Source organism: Corapipo altera, unplaced genomic scaffold (genome assembly GCF_003945725.1).
Source record: "Corapipo altera isolate COAL_440 unplaced genomic scaffold, ASM394572v1 108, whole genome shotgun sequence".
NCBI classification, from domain to species: Eukaryota; Metazoa; Chordata; class Aves; order Passeriformes; family Pipridae; genus Corapipo; species Corapipo altera.
Window position 1 is genome coordinate 588,794 of NW_020885028.1, and position 11,897 is coordinate 600,690.

The following is an 11,897-nucleotide window of genomic DNA, read 5'->3' on the forward strand; positions in this document are numbered from 1 at the left end:
CCCCGGTGCCACCAGAGCCTTGCTAGTGCTTCCCCCATGCAGAGCTTTCCCCATCCTTTATCAGTACTTCATAAAGGCAGCAACACCGATTAAAGGCTTCCGTCGGAGTGAACTGCTCATTAGACAGACACTGATAAACTAACACGTGTATTTTTTTAAAAGTGCAACGTTTTAATAAACTTCTTTATACATTTTGGTCTCAGTTAAGGCTATTACATTAAACAGTTCTGTAAACCACACAGAAAATTGTCATAAAAAAAATTAAGGCAACACACATTGACCTAAACTCACTGTTGGTCCCATGAGAGTCCATTGTAAGGCAAATGGAAAAAGGCACAGCAGTGGAACTGGGGGGGCTTGTTTCCTGTACACTCAACCCACATATTTTACTCAGCATTAAATTTTAGCTTTTTTGCAAGGTTTTAATTTAAAGTGGAAAATATTTGCTTTAAACAACCTTGCTGAACCTTTACAGTACTGTACATTTCCAGGTTGCCTTCCTGGCAGCCACTTAAACACAAGTTTACAGCCTTCAAAGGGTTAAAGCCAAAAGCTGTGGTCAACTTCAAAAAAAGTCCAGAGAGCTGAATTATTTCACTTCTCCATACAGGGAATGTGAGAATAAGGATCTGAGAACCTCCGTTTGACTTTTGCAGTTGGTTCATATTCATCCACGAGTTCCTGAGTGTGGGCCAGTGCAGACCCTTGTGCAACGTATACCGAGTGGATGCTGTCAGTCCGCCTTGCTGGCTGCTCCCTACGTCTCACCACCTGAGACTCCTTGTTAGCAGAAACCCCATCCTGCGATTCTGTACATTTGAACATCCCAGGAGGGAGTTTTATATTTGCTGTTGGCATCACTGGAGTTCGACGGGGCACTTTCATCTTGGACAGTGTTAGAGAGTATCTGCGCCTTGAAGCCAGGGATGCAGAGTAGGAATGTGAAGAGGTTTGTGGGAGAGAAGGCACTTTGCAAATGTCTTTGGCAGGCAGGCTGGAGCTCTGAGCACGGCAGTGTAATCCAATAATTGCTTTACAGAAACAAGACACTTAGAGACTGATAGCAGTAACTTGATACAAGCCACCATGAGCAGATAGCATCTGCTCACCTGGCTGTATGTAGCAGAAGATGGAGAATAAAAAAAAAGCACACACTACCTTAATACTGACCTTCGGTATCCATCCGGCCTGTCCTATCCTCAAGCAGGCTCTCTGTGCTTGCCGATGTCTCCGAGTCCACGTTTTCCTCGTCGGAGCCCCGCTGGTCAAGCTCAGGTAACCGGTAAGTTATGTCCTCTCTGCATCAAACACAGGCAAGAACACTCAACCAAGACAACGTCTCTAACACGAGCTCGTGTTCAGAGGCAAAGTATGTAGTCATTAAATATTGATTCTCATGGTATTTTCTCTCAGCTACTCCTTTTTATTTTCCCTTTCCCCTCTACAGAACAGAATTAGAACCTTTTGGACAAAAAGTATTCTACTTTTATGCTACCCAGGTGAAGGGGGACTTACTTTTCTTCTTTTATTGACTGTATGCGATCGATGAGAATCTCCTTTTCCCGGTTATTGGCTTCAGAAACTTCTTCATCTTCATGCACCGAGTCCAGCTCTGAGGTGCCACTGTCATTTCCTTTGACCTGAGAGCTTTTACTCTGCAAGACAAATTCATGTGTAACACTTCTCAGTTACAAGCAGCTACACAAGTCTTGGACTGCAAGTTTCAGAGTAGAAGACAAATGAGTAGGTCAAAGGAAAGGCTGAGGGAATTAATGAAGAGCTGTTAGTTATCCATACAAACATTTCAAGGAGAAAGAGAAAATCTCCTATTTACCTGGTTTCTGGGGCTTTGTTACCTTTTTTGATCTGTCAGCCTCAGCTTAGTTTTAGTAGCCACTTATAAGTAATATTATTAAATCCAATAAAAGTTACATACAGTGTCTATAAAATATCAGGTGAGGACAGAACAGGCCAGCAGCCCTGCATGCAGTCTGGGGGTGGGAAGTTGCACCAATACATGCAGTCTTGATTGTTTAAAACAGTGTTTAAAACAAAGCTACAGCATGTGTAATAAGTATCTTAGTCATGCAATAGTACCATAAGAAAAGCCCATGCACTACACCCAGGGAGTTGTACGTACCAGCTTCCCCTCGTAAGGGGAAGAGAACCCAAGTTTTACAGGCCAGAGCTAGAGAGAGATGGAGACCAAATTAACTATATGCCGCTTCTGATCAGACACAATTTGGTTGGTTTTAATCAGTACAACAAAAACAAAGAATAAGTTTATTTGCCCCACTAGAACACAGCATATTTTTGCCCACCAGTCATCTCTGGAGTGAAGGAGCTCCTCTGCCATGTCAGAGACTCAATCTTAGTTCTACTGATGAAATTATATGGGAATAGATTTTGATCACTGCAAGAGCAGATCCCCACACCTCTGCACCCTTCATTTATCAGACTCCAGTCCAGCTGTATATTTAGCTCCTACCTACAGCTCCTTGGGCAAGTCCTACTTTGGGCAAGTCCAAATCCCTTTTCTTCTTATCTTGCAACTGATTTTTGACTTACTGAATGAGATGGACAGGATAAATAAGTAGTACTTCATTTCCCAAAATCTGGTGGGATGATGGGTTTATTTCAATACTTACTGTATTCTGCCGGAGCAACGAGAGCCGTCGGAAAGCAATGCTCTCTGCTGCCTCCAGCTGATTGATCTCATCCATTTTTATCTTGTACTTCCTTATCTGTTCCTTTATGAGCATCTCTACACACCTGGGAAAAAGGGCAAGAGCATATTGAGCAGCCTCATACCATAAAAGCTCTGGAACAACCATGGTGGGATGAGATGCCTCTCCTAGCCTGGGGGTGTTTATCACACACGAAGTGTCCCAATGCATCCCCTACAGGTGGCACTGCAGGGTGACAGGGTGGAGAGTCCAACACAGCAAGCAGAACAGGACAGGTAATGGTTAAATGCAATGGCATATGTTCCTTCTGGGATAACCAGAGCCTCCTACGCTGACTGTACACAATGGTGAGCAGACAGACATTACCAGGGCTGCCAACAGCTTCTGCTGCTTCTACCTGTCTTCCCTGTGCTGGCACAGAATGAATCTGCAACTGCCCTTTTCCACCTCTGTGGTCAGCAAAAAGTTACAAAAAGCTGTCATTTTTCAAACTCTGTTTCCACTGGAGGCAGATGCACAGCGAGGGGCACTCAGAGAGCCAGAGCTGCTGGAGGGTGAGAACAGAGAGGATCAAGGACAGAACCTTCCCCAGTTCAAGGAACAACGCAGAAGAAATTATCAGGGAGTTTCATGTATACAGGAGACAGCTTAACTCTATATCATACTGTTTATTATGGCTCGTATTTCAGCAAAACAGATGATTGATGTACAATCTGCCCAAAAGATTATCTTGATGTAAAACACAAACCCGATATTTAAGACTTCTAAGTCATCCTACTTCATGCTTTGTGAACTGGAGACAGATGGAAGTCTGAGAGGGGCATATAAATTGGCAGCACCAGCAGAGCCAGGATTCAGCAACTCTTAACCCTCAGTTTCTCAGCTTGATAGGAACAAGGTCATAACAAATGCAGGCAGTGGTACTGGCCTTCCATCCCACTCTAAAGTACTTTTTTTGAGAAAGTACTTTTCAGCAGACTGCTAAAACTTACATGGTTGTTTTTGAAACGTCCTTCATGCTGGTTAAGGGGTCAGAGGTATCCGGACAGCGCAGGAGGCATGGAGCAAACACAATGGCCAAGGCATTGGGTGACATACGGTTGACATCTTCTATCAAAGCCACTCTGAAATTGAACATTCAGGAAAAGAGATTTTAAGCAAACCTTGCTAGAATGCAAGCAACATGATCGCACCTTGCCAGAGCTCCCAAATAACACACAAGGAGGCCTCTCAGGCACTCAGTGCATATAGCAGTTCAAAAAAATACATTAAAATTATTTCACACAAGTAGACAAAATTTTGTGCATCAGAAAAAGGACCAGGGAGTCATCCAGGTTAAACTAGTCTGGTAGCCTCCCAAAGTATGTCTGGTGATTCAGTGTTTCATCTCCAAGAACCATGTTCAGAGGGCACTTGGAAAATCCTCAAGTTCCTTGGATAAGAGCAGCCTCTTTTCCAGCACCATTAGTCCCTGCTCCTAAGGCTCACATACGTTCATCCTTCATTACGTACTATCTGTATAAATCCTGGTGTTCAGATGATTCACCAAGACTGTGAGATCTATCTTATCTTCAAAGTTGTTCTTATCCGATTTGATCCAAACACACGAGGTTGTAGAAGTCACCCCGTATCTGTTCTCAAGCACAACTATCAACTTCAATTCTTTCATGTCTAAACCAGCAGCACAAGTCCTACACTAACACTTAAGGAGTTTAAGACTTTAAAAAGCTTCCAAGAAGCACTTAAGAGTCACACAGTTTCTCTACAAATGAAGTAATTACACTCATTACTTGACAAGATGGAAGATGAGTCGCTCCAGGGTATTATGATTTGCTTGTGGGAGCTGTTCCAGGACACTGTAAATGGCACAGAGTTGCTCCTGTTTTTCTGGTAGTTCTGCACAAAGGGAGAAAGCACAAGGTGATAAATGCTCTGCAAGGCTAGTGGAAATTTGCAAATTCTTAGAAGTCTCACAGTCATTTCATTCACCAACTGTTATAATTGAATGTTAAAGCACCCCTGATGGCACTGCAATTGTCCTGCATTTTCAAATGCTGCTGCTGTTAAACATCAAGTGACTGATCAAGACCTACAACAATATTTAGGATGCCTTAATCCCACTGAAGTTAAAAGAATTTAAGGATTTGGGATATCTGGATATTAAGATCTGGTTTAGACCATCAAAGAGGAAAAAACACGCATGAAAGGCAACTTATTTACAATCTCACTGTTTACAGAAAGAGCAGCTGTATAGTGATATTAAGCTACAATCCCTCCCCCCTCCAAAAAAAAGGAATCTCGAAGCAAGATGAAGTAAGCTAGAGGAGAAATTCCTTGAAAAGTGTTTTATGTAAAATGTCTAAAAACCTTGCCATAACTGCACTGGAAGGAGCTGTTTATCCAGCATGAGCATCTTAAGAGTTTCTTCTCCCAAGAGCATAATGAGTTAAAGAAGAAATGTTTAAAAAATTACTTTAAAACCTACCTACAGCTCGGAGGAAATCGTTGTACTGTGCTGATGTCATCAGTGGGTCTGGCAGCTCCCGCAGCCACTGCTTAAGGATCCCCGTGATGGTGTGAATAGGGTAATTCTCCAGCTTCACTGAGTTTGGATCTGAAGAGGAATGTTTTATTCTGAGCAATTCATTCCGCCCTACAATTCAACTCTCCCATTCACAGAATCCGAGTGGCAATTCAGAAGAAAAGAAAACAACAAACCAACAAAAGATAGTAATTTAGAGGTACTAAGCAGCTTTTGGCAGCCCACAAAAATACTACAGCCTGCATGGTCACCAAAAAGCTGTTTTTAAAACACCAGAATGTGTCAGATACTTTCAGACAGAAGAGAACTGCAGGGAAAGCTGATACCACAAGGAAGTCCAAAGGGTGGACAAGAGTGCCTGACCTGCTTGCAGCAACTGTTTGAGCTCCTTCATCCGATTTGCTGACCCTGATTTCCTGTAGATCCCCTCCGTGTAGAGCCCGTGCATCTCCACGTACTCTAGCAACTTCTCCATGACAACAGGGACCGAGTTCCTCTCACTGGTCAGGGAACTCACACTCACTCCGAAGTGTCGCGGTTCTGCATCCTGCTCATTCTGGAACAGATACAGGCCAAGTACTGTGAATCCTGTTCCCAAGCTAGGAAATTCCACTGTTTCACGCTACAGTTATCTTATGCTTCCAGAAACTAAAGCTGAGTGTTTTATTCTAGCTTGCTACACGCAAGGCATAAGGCAGATTTCCTGAACTGCAGCAATAAAGAACGCTTATGGTTCACACTGAAGGATTTCTTTATCAGTTTGTCCAACACTGCACACACACTCTGAAAGAAGAGTTCCCAAATTAGCTCAAGCATCACCTCTTAGAAGAATGTTCTGCCTCTGCACGTGCAGAGCTGCACCTGACTATATGCAGAGAAGGGAATTTTTATTCAGTGCCTGGATATCCACTGTTCCTTTGCTGAGAAACAAAGGCAGCGTTTTGCATGCAAAACTTATGGTACCACAGAACCCCGTGCCAGATCCACAGGCCTTACCTTTTTCCCACAGGAAGTACAGCTGCTCTGGATTTTGGACATGCACTTCTTGTGACAAGTCAACTTGCAAACTAGAGAGAAAGAAGCAATTGTTACAAGCATCCAAATCACATTAAAAAACACATTAGCATCTTGTTTTATTCACTGCCTATATAAACCACATGTACTGTTCACTAAGGCCCATCTGCAGCAGCCAAAGTTACAAGCAGTTTGCACATATAGTAACCTAAGCAGGAAGGCTGAGGGGTGTTTACTCACCACTGCACAGACAGGCTTTTTCCATGGGCCAGATGTAGGATGAGCAGTGCTCACACGACTGCCGGATGCTCACTTGATAGTTTGTGAACACGTGGCCGTTGTGTTCTTCGGTCTGGTGGGAGACAGAAAGGAATTAGTGAATTTTATTGCCTTTTAAAAATTATTATTATTTTTAATAAAACCATTTACCCTGTATCAGATTTTCCACTTTATTTTACAATTACAACTGAAGGCTTTGAACTTGAAACCAAATTTCGCCCTATCTTAAGGCAGTTGGGTTTGCTGGATCATTTCATAATTGGCTTGCTGCCTTAAAAGTTCATCAGTGCAATACATGAGCTCTAGCTTGTTGTTACTATTCAATAACTGTTTTAAATAGTCCATTATTGAGAAAGCCATTGGCTTCTAAAAGGTGCTATGGACAAGCAAGAAAATATTTGAGTACCACCTATCACTGCATAAAAGCAAGATTTCTGATTTATGGAGAACAGTTTTATATCATGTCACATCTTCATAAGAAGTAAGTGAATTAGTATGCAAAATAAAACAGAATATCAGTACAAAAATCAAACTCTTCCAAGGATGTTTGTGTTCTGTGAGTGCACCTGAGGACTTGGACTATTGCAAAAAAAAAGTACTCACTGCACGATCTTGTTTTCGTTTCTTCTTCTGGGCTTTGGTTTGCTGCAGCAGGATACAAAACCGCTGTTAGTCTTTGAAATTCAGATATTCCATTCCCTTTTTTTGCTATTGAGTTTCCCAGGCTCTACTTCACCTCCAGACATTTGAGACACTATCCTGCAGCTTCAGCTTGGGTTGTCTGAGCTCACACTACCAACTTCCTAAAAAACTAGCTGAGCTCACTGCCTGATGACAAAGCAATTCCAGCTCTCAAACCTCCAGAGAACTCCTATGTTTTTATCAAAGAAAATGCACAAACACTTACTCTTAACATCTTGTGAATCTGAAAGTTAAAAGATTAACAATTCCAAAAAGGTGAATCAGCAATCAGAATTTGCTACACACATAATGTGTGTATGGCAAGTGTTTGCCAAGTAACAAAGAATGCTCTGGAAAAGGTTTCTAAGGTAATTATTATGCTGAGACAGTAACAGTGTTTCATCATCCCATAAACCAGTAACGGAATAACTTTTATACCTTGGGCTGCTCAGATTCCTCTTTTTTTGTATATCCTCTGATGAATTCATCCAGAAGGGATTGAAAGAGATTCAAAACCAGCTTGACTTCTTTCTCTTCTCTTTTTTGGGCCAGATTTGTAACTAGAAGCTGGTAATTTTCCACCAGATCTTTGTAGCCAACATGGATTTGTCCATTCTAGAGAAGGGAAAAATACTTTTAAGACAGTCTTTTTGGACAGTGTTGAGGCAATTTCATATTTTCGTGTGTTTAAGTTCAGAGGTGAGAAAGCACAGCCATGATCAAAGATAACAGCCCATGACAGAAATAAGTTCACAGACTTGTCTACTGCACTGTCCAACAGCACTTGGCTGAGACGAGGCAGTGTCAGAAGGACACTGGAAAAGCTGTTGGCATCTCTCATTGGTGTCTAAACACAGCAGCATTAAGAGGCTGAAGACAGCAAAATCCATCCATTTCTAAAAATAAATTTATGGCTGAGTGAATGTGAAAAGGGAAACAAAGAAATCTGCTTAAGATTACAGCAGAACTGTGAAATTAGTCTAGCATTCAGCTTTGAACTTTACGCTAAGAATTGCTGAACTGCTTTGTTAAAGAGCTGCAGGCCAAGCCTTTAACCTGCACACTCAACTCATTTATTGCCTGCCAACTTTCCTTTACTGAGACTTAACTACTTACAGGAGCAGAGTACATGGTCTTGATGTTTCCTCTAAACTTCTCTGTAGCTTCAAAAAACAAACACTCAACACCAGACTTCTGGGAGCGTAAGTCATTGATCTAGAAGACAAATAAACCTGCATCATACGTCATTAAAAGAAGAACACCCCACCAGAGTTGAGCTTCCATTCCAATTATTTAAAACAATGTTTCTTAATACACTGTGCTGATGATACAAAATAGGAGACTCGGGTAGTTCAGCTCTAGAGAAATATTTCCTTACAACTCATGCTTTTTTTTTTTTAATACAACTTTTGCAGCCCACTCATTTGTAAACAAATGAAGAACTAACATGAATGGCCTGAGTATTTAATGCAATATAATGCATTCAGAGACTTCAAGAACGGAATAGGAAGGGCCCTAATACAGACTTAACTTAGTCAAGACATCCAATCAATTCCACTTTGCTTTAAATTATAACAAAAATTTGCAGCTAGAAAAGTAGGCTCTAAAATTCCACAAAACCAGTGAACATAGATTTGAATTTTATCACGGTTGAGTTCCTCTTACCTTGTTGAGGAGGAACTCATCCAGGTGTTTCAGCTCATTGGCATTTGCAATCTCACGGACCATGGATGCTCGCCAGTTCTGGGACACGCTCGAGATTTTGCTGATCTTTATGGTCCTGTTCTTCTTTGCTTTGCTGATCTCCTTCACTGCCTGGGGGCGGCCTGGCTGCCCAGAAGAAGCTGGGAAAGAAATCAATTTGCACATTAAATCAGGGTGAATTCTGCAGTTTGTTTCCTCTATAGCCATGCAAAACCTCACAGAAAAGACAACAGCATGCTAAGGATTAAATCACACAAACTCACCTTCTGAAACTTTCTGAGTTCCTCCTGTGTCTGTAAAGAGGACACAAGATACAAGGGAGAGGCCATCTCCTTCCTCAATCATATCAGAGCTCTCCTTTGGAATTTTCTTGTCCGGCTTTTTCCCCAAAAGTCTACGCAAAGGACTTTTAAAAGCAGACCTGAACACAAAAGCAGATACAAGTGTGTCCCATTAGAAGTGGAAGCTGGTTCTGCTACAAGAACAGGCTCATATCAGTTACACACAACAGGATTAACCTGTATTAGGAACATTTTAGGTCCAACCTGCAGGAAAAATGAGCAGCACAAAAAAAGAAAGACAATGTGAAAGCACATCTGGACTTTCTGATATTTACTAGATTAGAGCACAATTTTCAGCACACACAGAGACAACACATCCCATATCCAGAACACCATTTCTGGCTCAGGAAGTCCCTGAGCTGCAGAGTGTCACAAGCTGGAGGAGAAGGCCGGGGAAGTGGCATGACATGCTTGCTGGGTTCTTCAGCTTTTCTCTCGGGGTTGTATTACACTACAAGAGCCTTTGATCTGAGCTGTAAATTGGTTCTTATTTTAAAAAGAATCAGTTCAAAGACAAGTGTTATGCAAGAAGCAGAGAAGCTGTTCCCCAGCAGGGTCAGATATCAGACCCACTGCAACATGAAGCAGTAACAGTCACTCCGGTAGCTGATGCCAACACATGTCTCTCCACAACTGCAGTCTCAAGATGCCCAATTCAAGCACAAGTGGAAAATATCCTTTTTTTCCCCATTTTCTCAAACACAGGCCAGTCACACACACAGCACATACTTGGCATCTCCCTGCTGACTTGCTGGTTGCACAGGAACAGCCATCTCCAAGGTAGGTAAGTGGTCACTGGGCTTCTTCTGTACAGGGTATTTCTTGGTGCCTTTTTCTTCTTCTATCGTATCTGGTGATTGCTACAGTAGAGAGGAGGCATCAAAAATTACATTGTGAGCGAAACAGATTGTCTAAATGGTTTTAAAAAATAGAATGGTAAAAAAAGTTTGCTTCATCAACGCAAAACACTTTAGCTAAAAATATTAGCATACTAATATAAGATCCAGGTATATTTAGTGCTTTAACCACAGATCCATTTATTTAAAATTAAGTTTTCAAACTCTTGTATAATATTTGCTAAAGATTTTTTTTACATGGATATCAAACAAAAAAAAAAAAAAAATTCAACCTGAAGGAACACAGGTACACAGAATACTACAGAATTGTTTACAATTCTTTAATATTTATAAGCAAGGATAACTAGGTATAAATATGCACAATAGCATCAGTACCTGATTCATGGCAACAGTCTGGGCCAGTGTTGAGAGATCACTTAATGAAGCTGAACTCCCCTTCTTCCTGCAATGTTACAGGATAAGTTTCCAAATATATATTTTAATTAAGTCTGTAGCCCCTTAATATTTAACAACTTTTAAATAACATACATATCGATGTTATATCTGAGACAGAATCTTGATCAGCTCTTGCAACTCACTTTTAAATGCAAAATTTACTGGACAAGTGAAAAAAGATGGGAATGTCAGATTTCCTGCCATATCAGAGGGATGATGGTTGCAAACTGCAGCTCACTAAAATTTTGTTTTCAGTGGATAAAAGACACATGAAAATACACTTCAGACTCTACTTCATCTAAAGCCCTGACTCTCCATTTTAATTCAGCCAGGCAGGCTTTGTATCTTTTGTGAGCTTCTGAAAACATTGTGCCAATACAGATTCCCTGCAGGACTAGGAGCCAAGGAAAAGCAGTTGTTCATAGCTCCATTTGCTCCCATAATATGGCCAGGCTCCCAGGAATTCTCCATCTATGTTTAAACATTCCAGATATCTGTTTTCTGTAAAGTAAATAAAAAGGAAGCTGCCCTTACTCCAGTTGATCCTGAGGAGACTTATCCACACGTGTCCTTCCATCCAAGGATTGACTCAGCACATCATTCTGACCAGCATCAGACTGTCTCTTGCCTTTCCACTTCTCCCTCTTGTACTTCAGCTTCTCTGGGTCATCCACATATCTCTGGATTGCAGAAGAAGTGGGACTATCCAGGTCTTTGGTTGCCCTCTGACCAAGACGTTTGTTTTTATCTGCCCAGGGGTCAGATGGACTCCGAAAGCTCCCAGTTGCTGACAACATGTTATGAAGATTCAGTGCAAGATTCGTGGGCCTTTCAGGGCAGGTAAAGCTTTGGCTGTCTTTTATTTGGTTACTCTGATTCCCTTGTGTTTTTGTTCTATCAGCTGCCACATCACCCTCTTCTGATACCGGTGGTTGCTCAGGAACAGAACCACTTTCCTTTATCTCACTTGATGGTGGTGTGTCTGGAAAGGCTTTTTCTTCACTTGGACTCTTCTCTTCCTCACTGCTTCCCTGAGGGACAGTATAATCTTGTGCTGTGGATTTCTCTGGCACTGGAACAGTTTCCAGGGCCTCTTCAGAAGTGGTTTGTTCCTCAAGGCACAGCAAAGATGGTCCTTCGAAGGACAACAGGACGTGCTTGTTCTGCAAGTCGTTGTGCTCCAGCCCCCTCTGCCGACGAGATTCCCTCTTCTCCCGGCTGGTGGTTACTTTCTCCGAGCCCTCTGTCGTGTTCTTCTGGAGTAATGTGGCTATCTCAGATGAGCTCAGGTTTTCAGATGAACCTAGGCTTTCAGCTTGTTCATTCTGAGCTCGATCTTCAGCTTGTTCATTCTGAG

The 11,897-nt window shown here is 41.9% G+C and overlaps 1 protein-coding gene across 1 annotated transcript in view; it reads right to left on the bottom strand.

The window, feature by feature from the left end:
- Window positions 1–150: 150 nt before the first annotated feature.
- The window catches only part of MYO9B (myosin IXB), a 43,010-nt gene continuing 31,263 nt past the window's right edge, over window positions 151–11,897 (bottom strand). The window contains exons 25-42 of the mRNA XM_027668136.1: window positions 11,075–11,892; window positions 10,481–10,547; window positions 9,978–10,108; window positions 9,171–9,328; window positions 8,869–9,047; window positions 8,320–8,418; window positions 7,642–7,818; window positions 7,126–7,167; window positions 6,484–6,595; window positions 6,226–6,296; window positions 5,593–5,785; window positions 5,173–5,301; window positions 4,478–4,583; window positions 3,680–3,811; window positions 2,649–2,772; window positions 1,516–1,655; window positions 1,171–1,298; window positions 151–1,031 (exon numbers count right to left, since the gene is read on the bottom strand). Coding sequence (XP_027523937.1) covers window positions 595–1,031; window positions 1,171–1,298; window positions 1,516–1,655; window positions 2,649–2,772; window positions 3,680–3,811; window positions 4,478–4,583; window positions 5,173–5,301; window positions 5,593–5,785; window positions 6,226–6,296; window positions 6,484–6,595; window positions 7,126–7,167; window positions 7,642–7,818; window positions 8,320–8,418; window positions 8,869–9,047; window positions 9,171–9,328; window positions 9,978–10,108; window positions 10,481–10,547; window positions 11,075–11,892 — 3,243 coding nt within the window. The 3' untranslated portion in view covers window positions 151–594. The remainder of the gene's footprint in view (window positions 1,032–1,170; window positions 1,299–1,515; window positions 1,656–2,648; window positions 2,773–3,679; window positions 3,812–4,477; window positions 4,584–5,172; window positions 5,302–5,592; window positions 5,786–6,225; window positions 6,297–6,483; window positions 6,596–7,125; window positions 7,168–7,641; window positions 7,819–8,319; window positions 8,419–8,868; window positions 9,048–9,170; window positions 9,329–9,977; window positions 10,109–10,480; window positions 10,548–11,074; window positions 11,893–11,897) is intronic.